Genomic DNA, 25879 nt, shown 5'->3' with positions numbered 1-25879 from the left:
ACCTAGCAAAACTACGCAACGATCTCAAATCTTTGGTTTCCTTGGAAATATAAAAAAAAAATTACATTGATAGATATATTAACTCACTATTGCTCTGGTGTGAGCACTTTGTGAATATCGTTAATATTTAAAAAGAAAGGATACCACCTGCCCCAGGGCTGGAGGTTGAAATCTATTATTATATTAGTAAAGTGACGAACCTAGGTCGATTGCAGATTCAATCTTCGATGTTGTTTCTTGGGTTACATAGAACCTTCATTTGTTGTTTTTTCAAACAATAAATCCAACAACAGTATAATCGTACTATGCCGAGAAAACCAGGTGTTGTAACATTTAGAATGTGAGCACTAAACTTCATCTCGCCTTTATTTCTATTTTTGACGATTTTAAGATGTTTCATAATTTATAACAGTGACAACAAACCGTAAAAGCAATATTTACGGTGTTTATGATTCTCGAAAACCGAAGAATACACAAAAATGCTTCGGTTGCTGGGGTGCTGGGAACGAATGTCCAACATATAAATAGAACAAGTGAATAATATTTTCACTTCTTATCAATTACCTATCCTTTGAGATGAAAAATAAGTAAAGAATCATTTCTGTTTTGCAATTTTATTATTCCATATTGTAATAAATAAAACAAATTAAATTCTAGAATTAAGTCTTTTTATAATAATGATTCCGTATACATTTATTTACTTGGTTAGTTACGAAAACAGTCTTAATCTCATTTTGTTGCAATTTTACTCAATTCAAATAGATCTAAGTTTCAAAATAACTTGTCTATGATATCTATACATTTAATGTCAAAGTTATTAAGTAGAATTAGTACTATTAATACATCTTATAAATGTTACTATTATAATAAAAAAACGAAATTTGAAATTACGAGTCACACGTTATGGCTGTAACATTAACTTTTCTTTTAAAATACTGACATCCAGGAATTGTTATAACGAGCTCTGATTCTGGTATTTTATTCTTCCAGGATCTGTTCACATTTACTTTATAGCTGCAGTGGTAATCCAATTCATAGAGTTCAAACGTAGATTGCTGAAATTTCAGAATACATTATATAGCTGTATGTTTTACTATTTTGACAAACCTATATTTTTTTGGGGAGTGAGGGATCAATGGTGCGAAGGCCTTTTCAGTTTTACCAGTACGGGTGGGCGAGCACAGACTCTGCCAGGAGGTCAACCTATCCGATAAAGTAAAATTAGTATTTTGTTTTTGCTAATATTTGTTTGTAGATTTTTTGTGTTGTTTGTACCTTCAAATCTACGTACACTTGCACTGTACAAAATAGGTATTTCCAGGGACCTTACCCTTATTTCGAAGGAACCTTACTTTACATACTGTATAAAGTGTGTTTTACAAAATTAACACATTTTATTGCACTTATAAGCAAGAGATATGAAAAAAACGAAGCTATTAACAAAACAGACTGCACAGTTATTTTATATGAGTAGGAAGACATACTAATTCTTAAAGGTCCCGTTTATGCTTTTAATTTTACTGGTAGAGGTGAATTATTTTGGATTCAGTTTAGAAAATTAGGTCTTAAGTTTGGGAATTTTAACTCTACGGCAACATTGCTCGTCTTCCCACCACCTTCCCATTTGTTGCTATGTTCATTTTATTCGTAATGTGAGCACCGAGCACTTTTTGAATTATAATAGAATAAGATTTGGAAAATCAATAATTACCGCTGTGGTCGCCGCTAAGTCTTTCATGGGTTTATCTGTTTTATTGCATTTTATAGTTTTCCAATGGACGTAATATCTGAAAGAAGTAATTAAAACATTAATTGGCATAAATGACCTTCGATTGAGTTTAAAAATAAGCAGGCTGTGTAGGCATAGTCATAATCTGCGAACTAGGTCTGAATCGATCACATGAAAAACTTAAATCGCGTAAAGACGCGATTTCAGTTATATATCGTTAACTGAAAACGCGACTGAAAAAATTCCCAGTCGCGTTTTCTTAGATAAGTGTGCTCGACTGTTTCAAATGCTTTCAATTTATTATTGAAATAATCATGTTTATGTACCGTATTCCCGAAATAAAGGTAACTTTATGTTAAGTTGCTTTCAGATTTTTCTTGCGAATATTAATAAAGTGCATAATCATAGATTATATACCAATATGAATCGTTGCAACGTGTAGGTATGTACTTATCTACATACACGCTTAGTACAATAAGTGGGGATTTTTGACACTGTAATTCCTAATCGCTTTATCAAAATATTATATTACTAATCCCAATCATAAAATATACGTAACTGGGAAAAATACTCAACACAATAAAAATGAATGTACCTAAACAGGCTTTATTAAAGACATTTTGTGGGATCGAATTATGAAAGCGTTGGTATGTTTGTCGCTCTTAGCAAACAAATATATTTGAAGAATGATTATAAGAAGTAATGTATAAGAATGGTTATAGTTAGAAAGTATGTAATTGAAGAGTTTATTTGTTAACAACAATCAACATAAAATCGATGATGCTTCTCCCTTATCGTAATATGATTGCCTTATAGGTCTATTGGCAGATTACCTTGGCTACTATTAATGGTAGACAAGATCGCTGATATCCTTCAGGGACGTTGATCATTCATTATCAGAGGCAGGGGTCATCGCCCGTCAGACATTGAGACGAATAAAAAAACATGCAGTTAACCAACCCATAGCATTGGAGAAAATCAGTTGCATATGAAGCATTGGTTTCAGTTGATTAATTCATAGTGGGATCGTATTATAATATTAACATTCACGACCCTGGCTTCTACTATCTTCAACCATCGAGTCCCACATAGGTATCCCGCGCGCCCCCGTAGACGAGGGAACCTTATAGGAGGTTCGGCACCTGGCCCGAAATTTAAAATGGACTCTGCCCCCGGCATTGCTGAGGTCCATGAGCGACGGTAACCACTCACCATCAGGTGGGCCGTATGCTCCTCTGTCTACAAGGGCAAAAAAGGCCCACCCACAATCGTACAATACTCTTTTCAGAATTCGATCCCGTATCTAAAAATCTCGGGCTTTCGTTAAAATGCCATATAGTTACCTCTCTTGTGACCTTCCGCCACTGTTTCCACTAGGCACTGATTCCCATGAAATTCTCGCTTTCAGTCTTTGATTGTTCCAAACTATTTTATTCAACTTCAAACCCTTTATATATTTGTCACGTCTGACTAAAGATTCTGGTACAGAATCTGAGACAAAAAGAGAAAAAAGTTCGAAGTCGATTATGATGTCATCATGTATACGAGAATTCTGGAGTATATAGGCAATCATATATATTATTATATACTCTCGAGCTTTCTAGAAACACCTAGAATTCAAACCAATCACTAGCTAGGATTGGAAGATTTTTTTTAAACACTCATTTTGATAATACGAGCAGAAGAGATATTTACTGTAGTAATTCACAACCTGTTTTGTTGCGGCACATTTCAACATGGAGTACTTACTGACACTAGCCATAGAAAGAGCATTGCATCGCTACCGCCGGCTTGGAATCTCGACCCACTGATAAGATCCGGCGAGAAACTCAGTGGGCTGTGTCTATGGGCTAGATTAGATATGTACTCTTCGTCATATTCGACGAGTTCGACGAGAATATGGTACATAAATTACTGATCTATTGACTTATTCACAGTGGACAGCGAGAAAGAGTCATCGACTTAAAAATCGAAATAATAACATAAGATAGCTAACAACATTTCTTTCACACTCACCATTTCCTACAGAACCAGTCGTGTTGTAAAATACAGATGCCTTATCGCTTCGCAATTTACCCAAACCAAATTGACTGATCGTTTGAACTTGCAAAAAGTACATAGAATTCGGTTGTAAATCTTTTATTTCGATGTGGTTTTGATCCTGGAATCAATCTTCAGTTTTATTAAATTTAAAAGCCAACCCTACCGGACTACCAACATAAATACTATTATTAGTGCAATTATTTTAGCCAAATCATGATGAGACGTAAGACCTATTTTTACTGTATATATTGTTACAATTTTATATTGCTGTCATGAGACATGTAATTAAATTATTTAACAGAAGATGCGGGGATCTGATCGCTTTGATCTGTTGCTATTACTTAATTATAAATAATGTGATAAGAGGTCTGCCATTGGGCGCGTATCTAGTAAAATCTACTAGATCCATTTTGATTGTTTTTGAATTATTGAACGGACACTTTTGATCAATACTAAATTGAAGAAAACTACTAATGCTCTGTTCACTTAACATTAACTGACTATAACATGACTATAATAGTAATATGATTAAAATACATGCCAAAAGAAAAAATAATCCGATTCGAATTTATTCTTATGACGAAGTCAGTTAAATAATGGAGTTTTTGTGTAAAATGAATTTTAAGTATAATTGCACTCTTTTTTAATAGTCGTTAAAAATATACTAACAGAATAGAAAACAGTAATCATAACCAATTTTGCGGTCACCAATCTACATTATAGATCGGTATTTACCTACCACCTATACGATCTCAAGATCGTGATAACGACCAATCCAATTTTAAAAAGACAATAGAATAATATTTTTTTCGATAATGTTCTTTTTTTTTGCTATGAGAATTACACGAATAATTTTATATTTCAAACCTTTGAAACTGTCTGATGATTGACAAGAACGGAATCTAGCTCTCCGCCCAATCCTCTTACTCGTCTACTCCAGAATACCTTGTAGCGCATCACTGGCAGATCAGAACGAGGCTCCTTCCATTCAAGTCTTACTGTCATCGTTCCTGAACAACAAATTGCTTAAATTTACTACAACAAAAAAAGCAGATTATAACAAAAAACAACATCAGATTTTATTAAAAAAAAATCTTTTGTTTTTTATTGCTTCGATAAGTGGACGAGCTCACACAGCCCACCCGGTGTTAAATGGTTACTGGAGCCCATAGACATCTACAACGTAAATGCGCCACCCACCTTGAGATGTAAGTTCTAAGGTCTCAGTATAGTTACAACAGCTGCTCAACCCTTCAAGCCGAAACGCATTACTGCTTTACGGCAGAAATAGGCGGGGTAGTGGTACCTACCCGTGCGGTCTCAGAAGAGGCCCTACCACCACTATATTAATAACTATGACATTTCATTAAATTGTAAAAGGTATGATTTTGCTTAGCAACGAACAGTGTCTGTTCGCGTTTTCAAATCAAGAACCTTTACTAAACAAATCGATGAATTTTGCTTCCAATCCAAAAAACATAATATCCATTGAAGGCGAAATAGTTCCAAGAACGGACGTAGCTAATCTTCGTTCTATAATTAGGCCGGAATGCATTGATTATGGCCTCCACGATGCATCAAATTTGATTGGCAGTATTTCTGTTAATTCTTACAATTTTACTGGAAGTCTTCAAGGAAAATAATAGCATGTTATATGAAAAACGTATATCGTGTAATCATTTGTAATTAACTATTCCCGACAACTAGTTAGTATTTCGCTTTAGGGTTCAAAAGCTACAACGTGGTGCGAATGTTACGCGGAAACAGATAATAATATGTTCATACCTAAATAATGACTGTAGAAAAATTATAAAATACTAGCTGACCCGGCAGACTTCGTAGTGCCTCAATCGATAAATAAATGACCTAAACTTTTGTATAAAATAAACATAAAACAAACAAAAGGAATCCGTCCGACGGGGGACACATCAAAGGAAAAACAAAATTATTATTATTATTTAATTCCGAGCATTTTCTTATCTACCTTTTAAACCTTTTCTGGACTTCCACAAATAATTCAAGAACAAAATTCGCCAAATCGGTCCAGCCGTTCTCGAGTTTTAGCGGGACTAATGAACGGCAATTCATTTTTATATATATAGACTTTAAGTACCTAAATAGCATAATTGTTACAAAACTGTTCTAGTTTTCTCGTAGCCCTTACGTAGAATATGTCACTATTTAGGATTCCCTGTGTTATGGGCCCCAGAGACTGATAAAGGTATTTATTTTTATTTATTTATTTATTACACTTCATGTAAAATTAACATTTGCAGACTTAATGCCTAAGGCATTCTCTACCAGTCAACCAAAGGTAGTGCAGAGTAAATAGTGATAGGTGCAATGAAATTTATATTAAGTTACGAATACATACGCAAAAATGTATATATACAATCACATATACATATACATACATACATACATATAATAGTTTATACAGTACTAAAAGGAATATATTAATAAATTAACAAATCATCATCATCTTAATAAGTTCATGAAATATACATACATAGATAATATTACCCAGACAAAGAGAAAACAAATCTGTTCATAGCACGACTCTTTGCCCGATGCGGGAATCGAACCCACGACCCTCAGCGTGACAGTCAAGGGTGCTAACCACTGCACCACCAAACCAGTCAGAAAAGTAGGTATTATAAGAACAGTATATAGCTACCGTTATCCATTCTCATTGGTCGGACTCTCAATTTCTTCGGCATAGGAGGAGGACGGGGTCCACGACGTGGTGTAAATGGAGGACTGGGATCGGAGAACCCTCGTGTACCAGCTGCGCTAATAGCAGCAACACGGAACCGATACCAGCGACCTGGTTTCAACAGATTCCTCAGCGAAACCTTTGTCCTGTAAATATTAACAGTAATGATAATTAATGAGATAATCCCAGAATATTAATGAGATATTTTTTTTGATGGATGGACGTGCTTATAACCCACCTGGTGCTTAGTGGTAACCGGAGCCCATAGACATCTACAACGTAAATGCGCCACCCACCTTGAGATATAAGTTCTAAGGTTTCAGTATAGTTACAACAGCCACCCCGCCCTTCAAACCGAAACGCTTCACGACAGAAACAGGCGGGGTGATGGTACCTACCCGCGATCTACCCTACCCGTACTTAGCATTGAATGACAATGTCTTAAAAGTCTTACGCAACCACTTTAAGACACAGTGAGAGCATCCTCTCCTCCCTAAAATATTTTTAGGGCTAGCGTTAGCACATTTTCTAAGATTGAGCCCGTCCGAGCGTATAGGTAAGGAAAAAAATCTCTAAAATCTATTGTCAACCTACACGGCTAGCTATCACTATCCTGCGTATTTCTGCCATTTCACATTGATACCTTTTGATCTACGGTAGGTATATGATGAACATAATATATTATTATTTCCACCTCCTATCTCAATACGGCAGCATTCACTTTGTGATCTAAGACCCTTTGTATCCGTTTAACATCAAACCGTGAGCCGACGTCTACGTGTCTAATCCGACAAAAGAATTAACGAAGGTCGGCGTATAACTAATCTATGAAGTATTTTCTACAAGTTAACATGTTTATGTCGAGAATTACACGGATTTTTTATCATTTAATTGCTGTATCTGGCAGCGAGTTGTTACTATGATACAATCCTCTTGGCTGAGCCTTTGCTCGCCCACCTGTCCTGAGGATATCCTTCAATCGAAAAAAAAATAATACTACAATCCAAATGAACATGAGGTAGATACCTGATTCTGGATATTGCTTCAATGTATCGATAACATTGAAGCAATATCCAGAATGCTAGTGCCCCCATATGTAGGTCCACAATAAGCTTTAGCACAAGTAATTGCGCTCATGTTATTATTTCATCGTAGAATGAGTTTTTATTATATGTAATTAATAGCTGCCCCAATATTCGAATTGCAGTATAATCTAAATAATTCTATGATGACATCACTGTAAGGTACAGGGGGAAGAGGTCGACCGAAGAAGAAATGGATGAAGTGTGTGAATGACGATATGAGAGAGAGAGAGAGGAGTGAGTGTTGAGATGTCGGCTGATAGAAGAGAATGAAAGAGGAAAATTAGCTGTGCCGACCCCACCTAGTGGGATAAGGTGGAGAAAAAGAAAGATGACATCACTGTAAGATCCCTTAGCTGCCTACCACACACAATGCTTTATGAACACACGCTATCCACTTAGAATGCAAATATTCATGGAAAGCAGTCGACGTCGCCCCAAAAACGTCATTTCAAATCCTCCCGATCCACTAACGGTGCTTTTAGGTACCTCAAGCATCGGTCATCGTCAGGGCTCGACGAGTAAATTAACCCTCACACAGCCCACTGAGTTTCTCGCCGGATCTTCTCAGTGGGTCGCGTTTCCGATCCGGCGGTAGATTCTGCGAAGCACGGCTCTTGCTAGGGTTCGTCTTAGCAACGTCGTCAGGTTTGCGCCCCGTGAGCTCACCTACTAGTTAAGGTTACGCTGAAATAGCTTCTCAAGGCTCTCAGTTTAAGTTGGAAAAAAAAGCAAATATTCCATTAGGCCGGCTAGAAATAGTTTTACACGAGTATACTTCATGCAAATTTTCATAGGACTAAGTAATAGAATTAGAAGTTTATGTAGTTTGCCTTCAATCGTTGACATAGTTTGTAACTGAATTTCCAAGTGGCGAATCTGACAAACCTCCAGCTAAACTTGAGTAATAAGTTCATGAACTTTAATTAATGAAAGTTCTATTTGGATTTCAGGTATTGATTTTTATCATATTATCTCTCGATAGGAGGGTGAATAATTTTGTATCATCAATGGTGTATAATCAAAATTATACATTTGGATTTTCGAATAGGATATAGTTAGGATTGACTTCTCTAATGTTAGATAATAGTTATAGTCGTACATCCCATAAGCAGTGACCAGGCTGAATGCAACTAAATAATAACAGGCTTATTTCTTACAAATACCTTTTATATTTCTTAAATGTATTAGTAATGCGTTTCGGTTTGAAGGGTGGGGCAGCCGTTGTAACTATACTTAGATCTTAGAATTGATATCTCAAGGTGGGTAGCGCATTTACATTGTAGATATTTATGGGTGAGCTCGTCCCTAAGCAATAAAAATATATAATAATAATACAGGTGCACTACTGAATTTTTAATTAACTGTAAGCGGATTTGGCAGAGTATCGGCAAAGTGCCAACAATGCTCGCGGTAATGTGACAAATGTAACAGTTGCTAACGCATCCGGATAACAATGGTACAATTTTAATTTATTAAATAAACTAATGCGGACTCTGCAAATAGTCAGTAATTTAGTGTCGTTCACAACCCCTTGTTATCTCAGTAGAGATCTTTTGCATCACTCCTCTGAACGTTGAAGCTTCTTCTTCAAAAACTGCTCGGAGAAATTACTTACATAAATAACTTATTTACTAATCACATGTTGAAACATGAGATTCTCCTTACAAACTAGGACGCTTGACGGAAAAAAGAGGATAGGCTACATAACCCAATGTGCTAAGTCACTTGTAAAAAAAGTATAAAGTGTTTTTTAAAATAGTCTTTATGTATTTCTTATGAATCGTGTTCTTAAAATTCCTAATAATAAGCCACACAATTGATCCACTACTACCAAAAATATCAATTAGCTATTGAATAACAACACTAATAACTATTAATATCTCTAATTACGCAAGCAAGAAAACTTCGAGGAAAACCATATCTAAATATAAAGTTTGTTTATCACTTACAACACTGCATACGCAGGTTAGTTTTCAACACATATCTAAGTGCTAAAGTGGAGCAATTTCTACTTACATACCTCGCTATGAAATACCCTAGATAAGAATGATAAGTTCAAATTAGCTGAGGCTTGTTATTGCAGTATTGGTTTTTTTCTCATTAGTCCTTTTATGTTTATTTTGAACTACATTAAGTACTACGTGCCTTGGGAGGGAAGCACTCTAAGGAATTGTTTGAGATGGTCTTCTTTTTATTAGCGCCATCCACCATTGGAGCAGAGTTCATTTATGTCTATTTTTTTATTGCTTAGATGGGTGGACGAGCTCACAGCCCACCTGGTGTTGAGTGGTTACTGGAGCCCATAGACATCTACAACGTAAATAGGCCACCCACCTTGAGATATAAGTTCTAAAGTCTCAGTATAGTTACAACGGCTGCTCCACCCTTCAAACCTAAACGCATTACTGCTTCACGGCAGAAACAGGCAGGGTGGTGGTACCTACCCGCGCGGACTCACAAGAAGTCCTACCACCAGCTTTCTATATGAAATTCTCCTCTTCGCGGTCTTCCTGGATGCGATGACATATCTTTCTTCAAACTAGACATTAAAAACGTCGATGTAATGGGAATGTATACGAACCTGTTAGTACGTAACATGAGATTCCAATCGCCAAGCCTAGACTGCTCATATTTAGGGCCCAAATGATGTTGTTCCTCAAGCAGGTAAAGGACTCGTCCTGGAACAGCCCTCGCTGTATCTCCTACGCCGTCTGACCAGCGCAAAACGACGGCTCGTCGCTTCTCCTTTGGTTCTTCCATTGTAGGAACGGCTGGAAGACCTGGAGTGGTTGTGGGAATAAATATATGACTGAACCCAGTTTGAAAGTTTTCTTTAATGTACTTAACAAGCTGTGCCGGTGCAGTTGAGCTGTGACCCGTTGCTACCTATTGCAACAAAGTTTTTTGATGTGACATTACGATGAACTTATACGAAAGCTTCTTTTGTTTACTGCGGTCGTTTTTGGTGTCATGCTTTGGTAGAAGCATAATTAGAAGAATTTTGGTTTAGTGGTAAGCAGCGGCTTGGCTCTGCCCCTGCCATTGCTGAGGTCCTTGGGCGACGGTAACCATTCACCATCAGGTGGGCTGTATGCTCGTCTGCCTACAAGGGCAATAAAAAACAAGAACTAATTTAATGGATTCGCCCACTGACACCTAGCTCCACTTTGTCGGCTACTGGCACAGACACGGTTACTGGCTATATTTATTTATTACATTTAAAAAAAAAAGTCTAATATTTTAAAAAAAGACATGCCCGCTGAGTTTCTTGCCAGTTCTTCTCAGGACGGAGGCTAGTTCTTGTGAATTGGCGGTAGTTCTTTTTGACGTTCAACAAGTATGTACTTTCATTTATGTTGAATAAAATTTTGTTGATTTGATTTGATTGATAGAAAGATAAAGTATCCCTAATTACCATGGACGTGAGTGCTTTAGTTTGAAGAAGTCGGAATTGCACATCCGTACCTCAATACTATGTTCTGTTGATGGAACCAACCTGGTAAAGTCAACAAATCTAAAGGTTCACTGCAAGTAGATCCGCATCCGTGGTGACAGCACCTCTGTGTGCCGTCGCATTGGGAGTCGGAGTTGCAGGCCTGCACGCACGCCGCTTCCCATTTCGGCGTGTCCGAAACGGGGCATGTTCCCGGCTTGTGCTCTTGATTCCGACATTGGGAACGACACTATGGAGAAAAAACGACTATTTTAAACGAACTCCTAGATTATAACAATTTAGATGAAACCGGTGTTCTAAATTCGGCTAAAAATCATTAATCAGTTTCATTTTGTATATTATATTTTTACTAATTAAAAATCTCCGGTGACCACTTAATTCCAAGCGGGCCATAGACCCGTTCAATAATATACGTAAAAAAAATTATAAGCACACGTTCGTCCAAGCTAAATTTTATATAATGTTTTGTGAAGCAACTACACCTACCTATATTGCGGTAATTTGTCGCGTGAAGTTAACACTGTTACACTGTAAGAGAGACAGTGAATTTACTTCTAAAGAAAATAAATACCACGAAATCAGTGAAGTCGAAACATTATAGATATAAACTCAGTACTAATTTCAGACTTTTTTGAACTATTTATAAATAAACATGAATATAACCAAATTTTAATTTTCGTGAACAACACACAATTCGTATGAAGAGATTCATTCATTATGTAAAATTCCGTTCAAGTGAATTTTTCTGCTTAATTAGTAAAACACGATTAGCATCTTATCATTAAGTACTCCTTCAGGTTTTCTTTGAACTTACGTGACTCATTGCTTCGAGCATAACGTTTTTCTATTTCTAAATTCTATAGAACAATGGATGTTCATGTTTCAATTTTTTTTATTGTTGAAAGTTTCTGTTTTCTTTTCTCATGGGAATGATTAGTTGTATTCAAGTTAAAGTTCGTGAAATAAATATGACTATTAGGGAAACCTTTTAAATCATAATATTCGATATAGTATTATGCTTTAAATTTTACGTTCGACACTCGTGTCAATTTATAGAGGATTTTAATCTCCTATATTTCGAATATACTACATCCGAGACAAGTGTAAGCATTTCATTTCAATATATAAACATTAAAGATAAACTCTTCATTTAATCAATGCTTTTAAATAAAAGGGCAAAGTCCCCCATTCATTAAGAATACATTTATCTCAGGGTCAAGACCGCTGAAGATTTACATACATGTAACTCAAAGTCGACAAGGACAAGGTAAGGAATGTGCTTATCAAAGGAAGTGTGAAAGTAGCCCCGGTGATTGACAAGTTAAGAAGCTGACGGTTAGCGTGGTATGGACATGTGATGCGTAGAGAGGTGATGCATGTGACTAGGAGATGTCTGGAAATGGATGGAGTGTGGGAATGACGATATGAAAAAGAGAGGAGTGAGTGTTGAGGTGACGGCTGATAGAAGAGAATGGAATAGAATAATTCGCTGTGCCTACCCCTCCTAGTGGGATAAGGTGGAGACAAAGAGAGAACTCAAAGTCGACACCGCTGTTAGATTATAACAAGACGCGGTCATCTCTCAATATTAGGCAAATAGTAAGGAGAAAGAAAATAAGATGTTTTGGTTTTCAGAACTTCTCTGCATAGCAATCATGCTTTGCAGCTTAAAGTTTATTAACTTTCAAAATAAATAATAACTTTGTGTCTCGGAATAGTTTCTGATGTTTCAGATGTACCTTGTCGTTTTTATGAGGTTCGATAGCCGTTTCACTCCAAGAGGGAATTTTTGTCAGAGGTGATTCATAAAACCATAATAACATATTGAAACAACAGAAACTCAATTTTATTTTTGAACTTAACAAATATTCTCAGAGCTGACTGTATTTAAATTGATAATAGAACTTAATTATAAAAAGTGAGCACACATGGCACGTCAAGCCCGAGGATTGAAGCGACCAAAGGGTTTCTAGTACAACCCTTTATTCTGCGGGTCCATTGTATAATTTAATTATGACGAATAAAGGCTACATACAGGGTTTTAATAGGATCAACCAAAAAGTGTTTTGTAAAATTGTTTCTATCTAATAGCGAACGTTTTCATTATTTTGAATTTCAATACTACTACTACTAACCTTTAAGCCCGAAAATACTCGAGAGCTAAACAAGTTAGTATATTAATGAACAATATTTTTTTATGGCATAAAATTATAGGCCTCCGTAACTCTTATCTGTTGGTATGTGGTTGGTCATATAATTATAACTTTGTAGTTAATCGTTTTAGTTGAAGAGCATACTTGGAACCTACACAACATGAAACAAGACAGTACCAATGCTACTGACCTTAGGTCATCTGATAAGCAAACAAGTCTATTCGTTTTTAAACGGTTTTATTTAGCTCGACCTGTACGGAATTTGTTTTTTATTTATTTGGGTCAAAATTAGAAATTGAAATTTAAGCACCTTCCCGTTGTCAGATTGATCTGAAATTTGGTACACACATTTAATTTAGATGACAATACAATATAATAAAATCAATGACATTATAAATCTAAGATGGCCGCCGATACAAAATGGCGGATTACATATTTTTCCTTAAACCCCTCAATATGGGTATCAAATGAAAGGGCTACACTAGTAAAACACGATGATTATGTCAAATTTAAAATTCAAGATGGACGCCGTTCCAATATGGCGGACTAGGTACATATTTTTCCACAACCACCACAATATGGGTATCAAATAATAGGACTACACTAGCAGAATACTGTCATTATGTCAAAATTTCGTATTAGATGTTACAAGTTGCAAAATGGCGTATTAGGTGGGGGCATGATTAGTCGTGTCGAGAACAGTTGCGTCCAAGATTGTGTGACGTTAGAGGGGCAGATAAAAAAAATTAGGTAATTAGATAACTCGTTAGTAAGCGGTAGCTATACCACCCAAGTTAAGGTAATAGGTTAAAACGTGCCGAGGACTGTATGGCATTAGGGTGGGTAAAAATGTAATGTCGTCAGCGCTTCCCCCTCAAGATTGGGCGCATCTTGTTGTATATTAAGCCTTGCCCCTTTGCTGGACTTCTCGCGGGGTCGACCGTCAAAATGCCCTTTAATCGTGGGAACAACATGGTAACAATAAATAAAAAAGCAAACAAAAATAAAAACGAAACTGCTACACAACGAAAAAGAAGGCTCGAAAAGGCAAAAGAAAAGTATAGAACGAAACGTGCAAAGGAAAGTGAAAATGAAACCCACAGTTGACTACAGAAACGAAGAGAACGGTTAGCAACAGAAACACCTGAGCAACATGATACCAGGTTAATAGCACAACGTGAGAGACAAAGGCAGCTGGTAGAGTCAGAAACACCTGAGCGTCATGAGTGCAGGCTAGCATCACAACGTGACAGACGAAGAGAGCTAATAGCGTCAGAAACACCCGAGCGTCATGAGTCCAGGCTAGCATCACAACGTGACAGACAAAGAAAGTTGTTAGCATCAGAAACTTCTGAGCGTCATGAATCTAGGCTAGCATCACAATGTGACAGACGAAGAGAGCTAATAGCGTCAGAAACACTTGAGCGTCATGAGTCCAGGCTAAGATTACAACGTAACAGACAAAGAGAGCTATTAGCGTCAGAAGCACCTGAGCAACATGAAGCCAGGTTAACAGGACGGCGTGAGAGACGAAAGGAGTTAGAAGCTTCAGAAACACCTGAGCAATGCCACGACAGGTGCAACGCAGAGCTGAAAATCATGTACAAGCGTTTGAAAATGCTATTAACACATCGTGTATACACGTTTGTGACATTTGCACGAAGCATTGTTATCCTAACCAAATTCATACTGTACGTTACAACACAGCTGCATTAGGATATCTACCTGCAGAACTGTCTTCAAAAACAACATTACTTTTATGTTCGCGCTGCCAAACACATGTGACCAGTAATAAAACAATAGCACCATCAAAGGCGTACTGGAATAATCTGGATCCAGGTTCAATACCAGATGAGATTCAAGCGCTGACGCAAGCAGAGCAGCGATTGCTGTGTAGAATCATCCCGTTTGTTAAAATCGTAAAATTTACTGGGCTATACGGGCAGTACGGTTTCCGCGGACAAGCAGTGTTGTTTGCCCAAGATATCTTTGTGGTCAGTGAAAGATTACCTAATATGCTTCCAAGATCTTCCAGCCAGGTGGGTATCGTTGTAGTTACAGAACGTTTTGAGAATTTGAACATCACAAGAGAATTCACAATATCTCGCGAAAAAGTCTACAGCGCTTTAAGATGGTTAACTAGAAATAACCCGCTTTATAGAGATGTACGCATTGACGAAAATGTCCAGATTAGTTAATAAGACTTAATACGACTTAGTGTGCTAGATATACCTGAAAACGGTGAACCTGAAAGAATTGAAATTCCAAATGTATTCATTAGTATTAATGACGTTGCTAGAATTATTCGGGCTTCATGGCATCAAGGTGACCACAGCTTTTTCACTTCGGGATTTGCCGGCGTGCAATGTAACGGCATGCACGTTATTGACCCTAAAGCCATACAGTTTCCAGCAAAATTCAATTATGGTACGGCTGAAAGAAAGATGTTGCCCTTAGTTTTGTCATGGGCATCCACCGTCCATAAAATGCAGGGCAGCACCGTCGACCACGCAGTAGTATATTTGGGCTCAAAATTGTTTGAGGAAGGATAAGCATACGTGGCTCTAAGTCGAGTCAAGTCTCTGGAAGGGCTATGTGTTGAGGAATTAGATTGTACTAAATTATCAGGTAAGAAACCATGTAATAATGATGCACTGAATGAATTAAATAGAATGAGGAATATTCGGTAGACAATTTCACTAAATACTAAAAACAAGAAAATAAAAATCGGTAAAAAACTTTTAAGTTAAACGGTTTTATTTTATGTGCACTGAAAACTACAAAATAAATAAATAGTTACTTACCTTTCAACCTACGTAGGTGATCTCGGTCATTAATGTCTCTGATGGTAGTGGTTGTCATAACATGAACCATGTCAGTGGCCGAAAGGCAGTTCATGAAAGAACACTAACACCAGGGTTTACTTGGTAGGTAAACTAAGCAGCCCACACTATAATAAGTAGGTATTTTGACCTTCTAGTTCAGAAATATTTTAGTACTAGGCCGAATAGCTTTTAGGCATATTAGACTAAAATAAAAACGTGGGGCCCCTCTGAAATCATACCTATGGCAGAGCATATCTTATACTTTGGTAGATCATGAGCTCGCCGTTCGCTGGTGAAGCCGCCACGGCTGGTTATTGATGGTCAAAACCTCCAGTTACGATTATAGTAAGTCGATTCAGCGGACCCTGGACTCCGGAGCTATGAGGTTTCGGATGCGACCGGGATAAGCCGCTAGGAGGATGATGATGATTATAATAAGTCGATACAATCCACACTTAGTATAGTAGAAAGTAATACAGAAATAATAATGGGCCCCACGTTTTTATTTTAGTCTAATATGCCTAAAAGCTATTCGGCCTAGTACTAAAATATTTCTGAACTAGAAGGTCAAAATACCTACTTATTATAGTGTGGGCTGCTTAGTTTACCTACCAAGTAAACCCTGGTGTTAGTGTTCTTTCATGAACTGCCTTTCGGCCACTGACATGGTTCATGTTATGACAACCACTACCATCAGAGACATTAATGACCGAGATCACCTACGTAGGTTGAAAGGTAAGTAACTATTTATTTATTTTGTAGTTTTCAGTGCACATAAAATAAAACCGTTTAACTTAAAAGTTTTTTACCGATTTTTATTTTATGACTAAAAAATATCTTCTTTATTTTCTAAGTCACTAAAGTTTTAGTCATGAAATTCATTCTAAGCAATTTATTAATATAAATATTTTTTAATATAAAATATCAGTTGAGGAGAAATCTTGAAGTGTGCTTACTTTATTTTAACTTAAATCTGTGGAAGGAATGTTTGAGGAATGAATGAAATCACAAATAGGCAGAATGGTGGTCACTACCCGTGTGGGCTTAAAGTACTCCATGAGCAAATTCTTCACGCTGGTATAATATTAAAGAAAACACCACTGCTTATTCCTCAGTAAATTCCGCCTCATTAAATTCGCTTGTTAAGACATCCACGAGAGAAGATGGGTTGTGCTATATATTGTAGGGGACCACACCACTTACCCAAAATGAGCGATTTAAAGATTACATTCAAATGTCTATTGAAAAATAATCCCCATTTTTCATATCGTTAAAGTGCGTTTTGATAACAATTATGGGAAAGGATCGTAAAAGTCTTGACACAAAAGTAAATCTTTTTGCCACTGGGGAAAAGGCAAAAATGAATTAGATATTTCAATATGAACTTAATGTTTTGTTGTTCTCAAATTTAAAACCGCCCGTTAACAATGAACGTTTTGAAACATTCGCACACGTCCTTATTCTGTGGTCTCAAATTAAGAGCAAGTAAAAAATCCAAACAAGACTCCTGTCGACTACAACTTCGGTTCAAGGATTCAGCTCGTTAACTCGACAGTCGCAGCAGATACGATCGGTAACGATTGTCTTTTGTCAACGTAACTTTCAAGCTTCATAAAACGCTTTTGCGGTCCTCAAAATATCTTCCGGGGCCGTTCCGAAGGAATTCCCAGTTTAAGAACGACATTTTAAATTTTGTAACCGTCTTGATTTCGTTTCGTTGCATTCATTAGCCATACTATTTTGTTACTTGTTTCGTTGTTTCGTTCGAAGCGATTGTTGAATCGTGATCATTGTTATTATGACTTTTTTTTTTTAAGCCGTCTTTATCTTGATTTTTTGTATAGGCCTTGTTGCTATTAACATTAACAGTTTGAAGTTTTTTTTTTTTTTTTTTGGCTTGTTCTTATAGATCAAGGGTCACCAATTAGTTTCGCGCGGGGTCCATTTTAAGGAATGAACCATTGCAAATGTAATTACGGAAATCACAATGGCGTTCTTTTAACATATCAATGAGAAACATGTAATTTTTGATGTCCAACTATCTGACTGAAGGTTGCTGTAAAATTGGTGCACGAAGGAATGACATGGTGAAATAAAATCGAATTAACTAGTAATATTTATCGATTTGCACAATTAGTTATCGGATCTATACCACCAACCTTTCTATTTTTGTCGCAATGTCATATGGGCTTTAGAACATTTTGTTACGCAAACTAAGTCAATAAAAAAGCTGATTGTGGAAAATGTAGTTTTTTTTAATCCTTATTAAGGTAGGCTTTCGGAAACACTCCAAATTTGTTAATTACGTCTTTATTCGTTCGGTAATTTTGTACATAAAATTATCGTAGCCACTATTTGTACAATTAAAACGCATTAAGCCATTTAAGTGTCAAATTAATTTACAACTTAAATACCTACAACAAGTCAAAAGACATTCCCTTCTGAGACAATCACATAAATAACATTTTCTTCCTCACTTCAATAATTGAGCATGAGAACATTCTGTTCACGATTGAGTTCAATGTTCTCTGTCGTAAGAGGAACGTGAGAAAACTTTCCATGTCCAACAATTAATGAGAACTTGATGTAATTGAACGGCTAATATTGAAAGAAAATAAATTAATCTAATACCTACTACAAGCAGCCGATCATTCGTCGATTCAACTAGTTAAGTCTTTATTGATTGTATTACATTTAAATAAAAACAATATAAGCTTAAAAGTTATTTAAATAAATAAATCATAAATATATCATTTATTCATGATATTCATAAATAGTTTTAGTCTATACTCAAAAGATCAAACGAAAGACACATAAAAGCAATATTTGAAAGAGGTAGATTCAACCCTACATCTTACATATCAAGAAAATATCTATTCTTTATCCATTTACTATTTTCCAGACTGATCGTCTTTTATATTTAAAATAAATAAAAAATACATCATATATGAGTAATGTATCGTGATCTGATAATATTAAATCAATATGTGTGCGTGCAGCCTCGCCCTAAATAATTTATGAAGGCAGTTATATTTATTGCATTCGGAAATACTGGTTTTTAATTGACGGTTCTTTAACTGTTTGCCCTAAAACACATTTAAGGTTTTCACAAAGAGCAAATATAAATAAATCGTTTGAGTAATGTTTGATTAATAATTCAAAGGTGAGGTAAGAAACGGTAATTCTCAACTAAATTCATTCTATAATTAATTTTGAATATATAATTGTTATTTCTAGATTATTTTCATTTATCATACCAGGTCCTCTATTTTTATTAAACAATACATTTTCTTCAAATACATTTCCCATGTAAAGGTTCGAATATCCATTGGTTGATAAAACTAATTTATACCTATCGTATCGCCTCAGTTAAATATCATAATATTTTAGTTATGGTAGTTTTCTCAGCAAGTGATTGTTGCAATCTTCTGGTTTTGGCCGATAGATATCTAACTACTGTGGTTGAATCATTCGAAAATAGTGCCGATAAAAAAATAATTATAATACTATTTTCATAGAATAAAACCTCACAAATAATCTTCAGAACAATACAATTTTACTTGTATTCAGTTTCGATTTTGAAAAATACTTTTAAATGTTGTCGAATCTTGATGAAGAGTAGACAACAAGAATATTTGTTCAACTCACCGTTCCTTTAGTTTCCTTATCCCTGTCAAAGCACATCAGATCGCATCTTGTCTTTGATAAAGCATTAGGTTGCATTCTCGAGTATCTCCGCGCCCTCGCTTGGATCGCAGGAACGAGAGACGCCACCACCATCACCGTCAACAGTCTCATCAGCATTTTTGAGCTCATTTTCACCAAACACAAAAAGATTTTGTTTCTAGCACATTTCGCGTTCACTACGAAAACGATTTAGATCACTTTTAAATCACAACTACAATCTGAACGTCCATTTGTATTTCAAACTAGCGACCCGCCCTCGCTTCGCTTCGGAAACATTAAATTTTATTATTGATAGTTGAGTCCGGCGATGTTACCCGCGGTTATTGTTATACCTCGGGTGACACCGCGGGGCGAAGCTAGTCTAAAAAAGTAGCCTAAGTTACTTCTTATATCATCAGCTACCTATCAGTAAAAGTCTCGTTAAAATCGGTTAAGCTGTTCCAGAGATTAGCCGGAACAAACAAACAGACAGACAGACAGAGAGACAGACAGATAGACAAAACTGTAAAAAATGTTATTTTGGTGTATGTACCGTATATACGAGTATATTCATACGCATGTTTTTTTTTTTTTTTTTTGCTTAGATGTGTGGACGAGCTCACAGCCCACCTGGTGTTAAGTGGTTACTGGAGCCAATAGACATCTACAACGTAAATGCGCCACACACCTTGAGATATAGTTCTAAGGTCTCAGTATAGTCACAACGGCTGCCCCACCCTTCAAACCGAAACGCATTACTGCTTCACGGCAGAAATAGGCGGAGCAGTGGTACCTACCCGTGCGGACTCACAAGAGGTCCTACCACCAGTAAATGTACCAGCATGTAGTAAAAAGGGGTTATTTTAATGTTACAAACAGACACTCCAATTTTATTTATATGTATAGATATCACGTTTTGTAGGTACTCTATTACTCCGCTGACAATGAGAAAATATTCTATCTTCTGCCTAATTTATTAGAGGAACAGATTGTTAAGTTCACTTACGGCATATGTTTTTGCCGTTGTAGGCAGATGAGCGTATGACCCACCTGATGTTAATTGGTCACAGTCGATCATAAACAACACTAATACCAGGGGCAAATCTAAGTCGCTACCTAGTAATCATCATTAAATACTTCATTATTCAAACCGCATTACATACATTAACATCCACAAAGAATAAATTTTGGGTGTCTTTTATTGCACCGAGACCAGTACTCTATTTCTTCTTCTTCTTTGTCTCCACCTTATCCCACTAGGTTGGGTGGGGTCGGCACAGCGAATTATTCTATTCCATTCTCTTCTCTCAGCTCATCTCAACACTCACCCCTCTCTCTCTCTCCTATAGTCATTCACACACTCCATCCATGTCTTCTCCGGTCGACTTCTTCTCCGCCTACCTTGCACTATCATTTCCATACATCTCCTAGTCACATGCATTTCCCTTCTACGCATCACATGTCCACACCACGCTAACCGTCCGCTCTTTAGTCAATCGCCGGGGCTATTTTCGCACTTTCTCTGATAATTCCTTTAGACCAGTAAGTTACTCTATTTAAATAGCTTAAATTCCACAAGCGATAAGAGCTTTCCATACGCCATTTGTGCATATTTTTACTGTAATTAGATAGAAGAGCTCACAGACCTACTACTGATATGTTTACAAAAACCCACAGATACAACGTTAATGACGTCACTCAAGCTTGGATCTGAGGTAGTATTCTCTATTGTATTGCAATATAAGGCGGTGATCGCATACCAGTACTTTTGATAAACGGCCTATTAATTTACGATCTCTGCGCGTCTAACAGGCGTCTTAAGTCTGTGGAATGCCCGCTATGTATTTTTTTATTCCCTTTGTATCGTTACTCATGGAAGTCAGTAATGACAGTCGCGCGATCCAGTCGGTATCTACCTCTGAGCATACTTCGCAAATCATATTTGAAGAACATTTTCTGGGTCTGCGGAGGGACTTTGGTTGTGTTTCCCGACGGTTATGACATGTCCTTCTTCAAACGAGGCTTGTGGAGGGTGTTAAACGGTAGGCAGCGGCTTGGCTCTGCCCCTGGCGTTGCTGACGTCCATGAGCGACGGTAACCACTCACCATCAGGCGGGCCGTATTTTCGTCTGCCTATAAAGTAATAAAAAAACATGGCATAGCGCTCAGAAAACACCTTGGAGGGAAGTTCTTTCCAGAGTCGAATAATACTAGGTAAAAAAGTTGTAGGTAGTATGAATGAAGTTTGTTCCAGGAGTGGGCAGTGCGATGGTAATAAAGTCATGATGCTGGCTGGACACCGTCTTGCGTATTTCTGGCGCGAAGCTAACTTGCTTTCCGGTTTGAAAGGTGGGCCAGTTTTGGAATTAAGAACTTTGTACTTCATGGTGGGTGAAACATTCACCTTGTGATTAGTGGCGCCTATGCCTTAATGTTGATCATGTACCATTAAATAAGCCGTGAGCAACATTCACCTTGTGAAGCCTATGCCTTCTTGTGATCATGTACAATCAAATAAGCCGTGAGCAGGACCCATAAAAAACCTAGGCGCTTCAATTTTGAAGAGCACTATAAAGTTTGGCTTTTCGTTAATAAAGCAAAAAAATTTCGAAAAATTTTTTTTCATCTTTAATTCAAGTCTTGTATGAGATCTGATTCTGTTGCTAAATTAAATCTAAAACTGATTTCGGTTAGTCGCTGGATCTATTCCAAGGTTCATATTTCTTTTTTACTTTTCTTGCCCTAGATGCTTATAATACATATAATCGTCAATTTCATCGATGTTTAGGATTGTATATGTGTTGTGTTAAGTCCTCTAAAACATCGATAGCCTCGAAAAAAATATTTTAAATACTTAGAAATACAACATCATAATGAGTATCACGTATCAACAATTGATTTTATAAATAAATTTTGAATGTGTCATTAGATGTTAAACATACAAATATACTATAATGCCGATTGTTTCTAACAATAATAGGGTATTATTGTTTTTTTTTAAACTGCTGTAGAATTAATTCGTATCGCAAAAAATACAAATACCGAGTATCGAAATTTACAGACGTTGATATTAATCGATATTTTTGAATCAATGTTAACATCGGTCATCCCTACCACGAATAAGTACACAGACGAATAGAGATACCACCCGGTTAATGTTTCCATAAAAACATAAAGTCTTCAAGTTTGGTAGCTTGTTGCGGCTGCTATTGTCAATGTCATTGACAGTTTTAAAAAGATTAGACAAAACTTTTCCTCATCAAACAATAAGATCGTTTGTGAAAGCAATTTTTTTTTATTGCCCTTTGTGCAGACGAGCATACGGCCCACCTGATGGTGAGTGGTTACCGTCGCCCATGGACTTCAGCAATGCCAGGGGCAGAGCCAAGCCGCTGCCTACAAAGTCTGGAAATTCTTTTTTTTTAAACTTACACGTATGAACTGTGTGGATTTGTCTAAAAACAATATAAAAAAAATTATATAATTGAAACATTTTTAATATGAATTCAAAGAAAGTCCCTCAAGTAAATGATTATTAATTTCTTATGTTAACAAGGCGTTGCTCTTTTATCGCATAGATTGCAATTAGCGATTAAATAACAATACCAACTAAAAGGTTATCAACCATATATTATAGTATTAAGATAAGAAAAAAATACTACTAGTACGAGTAATAAATGCACATCGACTCTTGTGCGAATTTCAATCTTATATTTAGGTATTTTTTTAAATAGCGCCGTTGTCAATCTTAAAATGCCTAATTTTGGGTAATTTATCTCCCTTGGCGACTCAGACTTATGCAGTTCCAAGTATAATTTTCTGTTTTGAGTGATTATGTCTATATTTGTCACCAGTATTCACAATTTAGGATTTATTTTTCATAAACGTATTGACAGAGAATATATTTAGGCAATTTAATCTTACGTTGCTTTAATCAACAACAAAAAAAAAAACGATTCTGGGGTTATTTTTTTATCGTCAGTAAATGGTATTTAAGACCGACGAATGAAATTGTGTGATTTTAATTTTCGGTAGAATTAAAGTTTATTTGATAGAAAATTTCTTGTTTTTTCTTACTAACCTTAATTTTATTTTATTTCATTCAAAATCGGTTGGGCATGACAAGATAATTCTTAATTTTCAAGATATGTATGAAATCGCACGTTCTCTAACAATCGAACTGCACTGTATTATACAACTCTTGAAGAGACATACTAATAAAGAAATAAATAATAATACGTCTCTCCTAAAATGACTACAAGAAAATATTAAAAAAAATGAAAAGTTTTCTTGACAAAATCATTTTTTGGTTTCGGATTAAATTGATACCTTTGAATGCATTAAAAGTAATACTAAGAAATTCAAAATTATTTTGTAATCTTCGAACGCTACAAAATATCGATAACAAAAAAGTTTATTTGTAATAAATACCATATAATTATACCGATAAAACAATAAATGGTCCATAAATGTAACTACTTCCTGCATCAAAACACTAATCCGGCTTCACCTTAAAATCTCGTGTGATGATCGATTATATTTTAATCAATTAAAACCGTAACATAATCGATATCGCTGTCATTGACCCCGTTGGAGTTACGACGGGCGATAGCCGTCTATATCGTCTGAAATGCGCGGCGGCACTGACGTCTTGTGACTGCGCTTGCGATGCTCGTCGCAACGACGCTTCGTGTTCCAACTTCATTAATTCGCATCGATGATGCTTTCCTGTCTGAATGCGAATGACGGAAGGCTGCTTTTGCCGGCCGGTTTCCTAATAAAAAAGTAATTGTCAAGCGCTATCAGCAGCTTCAAGAGAGTGTTCTGTACATATTTAAACTTTGATAGAATTGATTTCGAAACTCGCTAAGGAAAATCAATCGGACAGAATCGAGTCGTGTTGATAATAATGATAATGATAATAATGATGATTTATACTATATTAGACAAATAAATTATATAAAATATAATATGACCTTTTTGGTCTTTCTGTGGATTTGTTTTCAACTTTCACGGCGATACCTATTTATTGTTAGTATTTAACGGCTTCTTATTAAAATTTTAAAATTAAGTGAATTCCGGATATTTTGAAGCACTTGGAAGCACCGTGATCACTGTTAGAAGATCATACTGAAGAACTAGATTTCAGTCGATCGGAGCCTAGAAAAATATTCCAATAGTCTGAAATAATGAACCGAGATAAAATCATAAAAATGCTTTTTAAATTCATTGACGGATAAATGAGGTCACAAATCGTTTGGTGTTAAGTCGTTACCTGATCCCACATATTATGTCATACCGTGAATACCACCATTAACCTTGAGACATGATCCTACCTATGTGTAAGTCTCAATTATATGTAACGACTGTCTCTTCGCTTAATCCCTTCGATCTACATCACAGTCATCTCACAAAACGCCCTAGCACCAGTGTGCTTAGTGCGAGTTTCATAGCGTTCTCCCACCTGCAGATCGTCACCGTTCACCGTTCCCAACAACTGCAGATCATCAAGTCCCGTATACCCCGCGCGCATCTAGGCGCGGGGACCTCGTAAGGGTTTGGCCTCCGGCACGAAAAATAAAATAAAAAACAAAAATCTGTATGCAGTTGGAAAAGCGCTCCTAGCGGCAAACGGTCCAACTCCATACAAATTTGAGTTAACTTTTACGCTATCGAGAACGTTAAAAAACAAGCACTAAGCACACAGTACTGTATATCTATATATTAATACGTGAAGCAAAAACTTTGTATCCCTTTTTACGAAAATTGCGAGGACGGAGCAGTATGAAATTTTCCACACTTATAGAGAATATAAAGAAGAAGTGCACAATGCTATTTTTTTTTTAAATAATGCATATAAGATACATTAAATCAATAAAGAAAACATTACACACACACTACATACCATGTATTTGACGCACACACGCATGCATACTATTTATTGTCAAGCTTTTGTTCTTGACGGGGGGGTCAAATTGAGAACAGATTAAATATTGTTTGTCTTTATTAATATTTTTTTTATAGTGTAGCCTTGGCGAAATTTGACCAAATTTGGTGATTATAGAAGTATAAAATACAATCATAATAGTGTACAAACTTACAATTCCAATTAATTATAGTCGAATTTCGACTACTGCGGGACCTCTAGTAGGTACTAATTATATTTATGCGAGTGTGATATTTATTACACGACGTTATTCTTTCACCG

At 36.3% G+C, this 25879-nt stretch overlaps 1 protein-coding gene across 9 annotated transcripts; it reads right to left on the bottom strand.

The window, feature by feature from the left end:
• Positions 1–598: 598 nt before the first annotated feature.
• Kal-1 (protein) lies at positions 599–24415 on the bottom strand. Of its 9 annotated transcripts, none has more exons than XM_012697812.4 (10): positions 24182–24415; positions 19654–19956; positions 11070–11256; positions 10155–10353; positions 6450–6634; positions 4640–4782; positions 3746–3890; positions 3073–3220; positions 1712–1787; positions 599–1055 (listed from the first exon to the last, which is right to left on the bottom strand). In XM_012697812.4, exons 2-10 carry the CDS (start codon positions 19819–19821, stop codon positions 888–890), a joined length of 1419 nt encoding a protein of 472 aa, XP_012553266.1. In that variant the 5' UTR covers positions 19822–19956; positions 24182–24415; the 3' UTR covers positions 599–887.
• Positions 24416–25879: the final 1464 nt, after the last annotated feature.

This window comes from Bombyx mori, chromosome 6 (genome assembly GCF_030269925.1).
Source record: "Bombyx mori chromosome 6, ASM3026992v2".
Lineage (NCBI taxonomy): Eukaryota > Metazoa > Arthropoda > Insecta > Lepidoptera > Bombycidae > Bombyx > Bombyx mori.
This window is presented reverse-complemented; position numbering and strand designations above follow the sequence as displayed.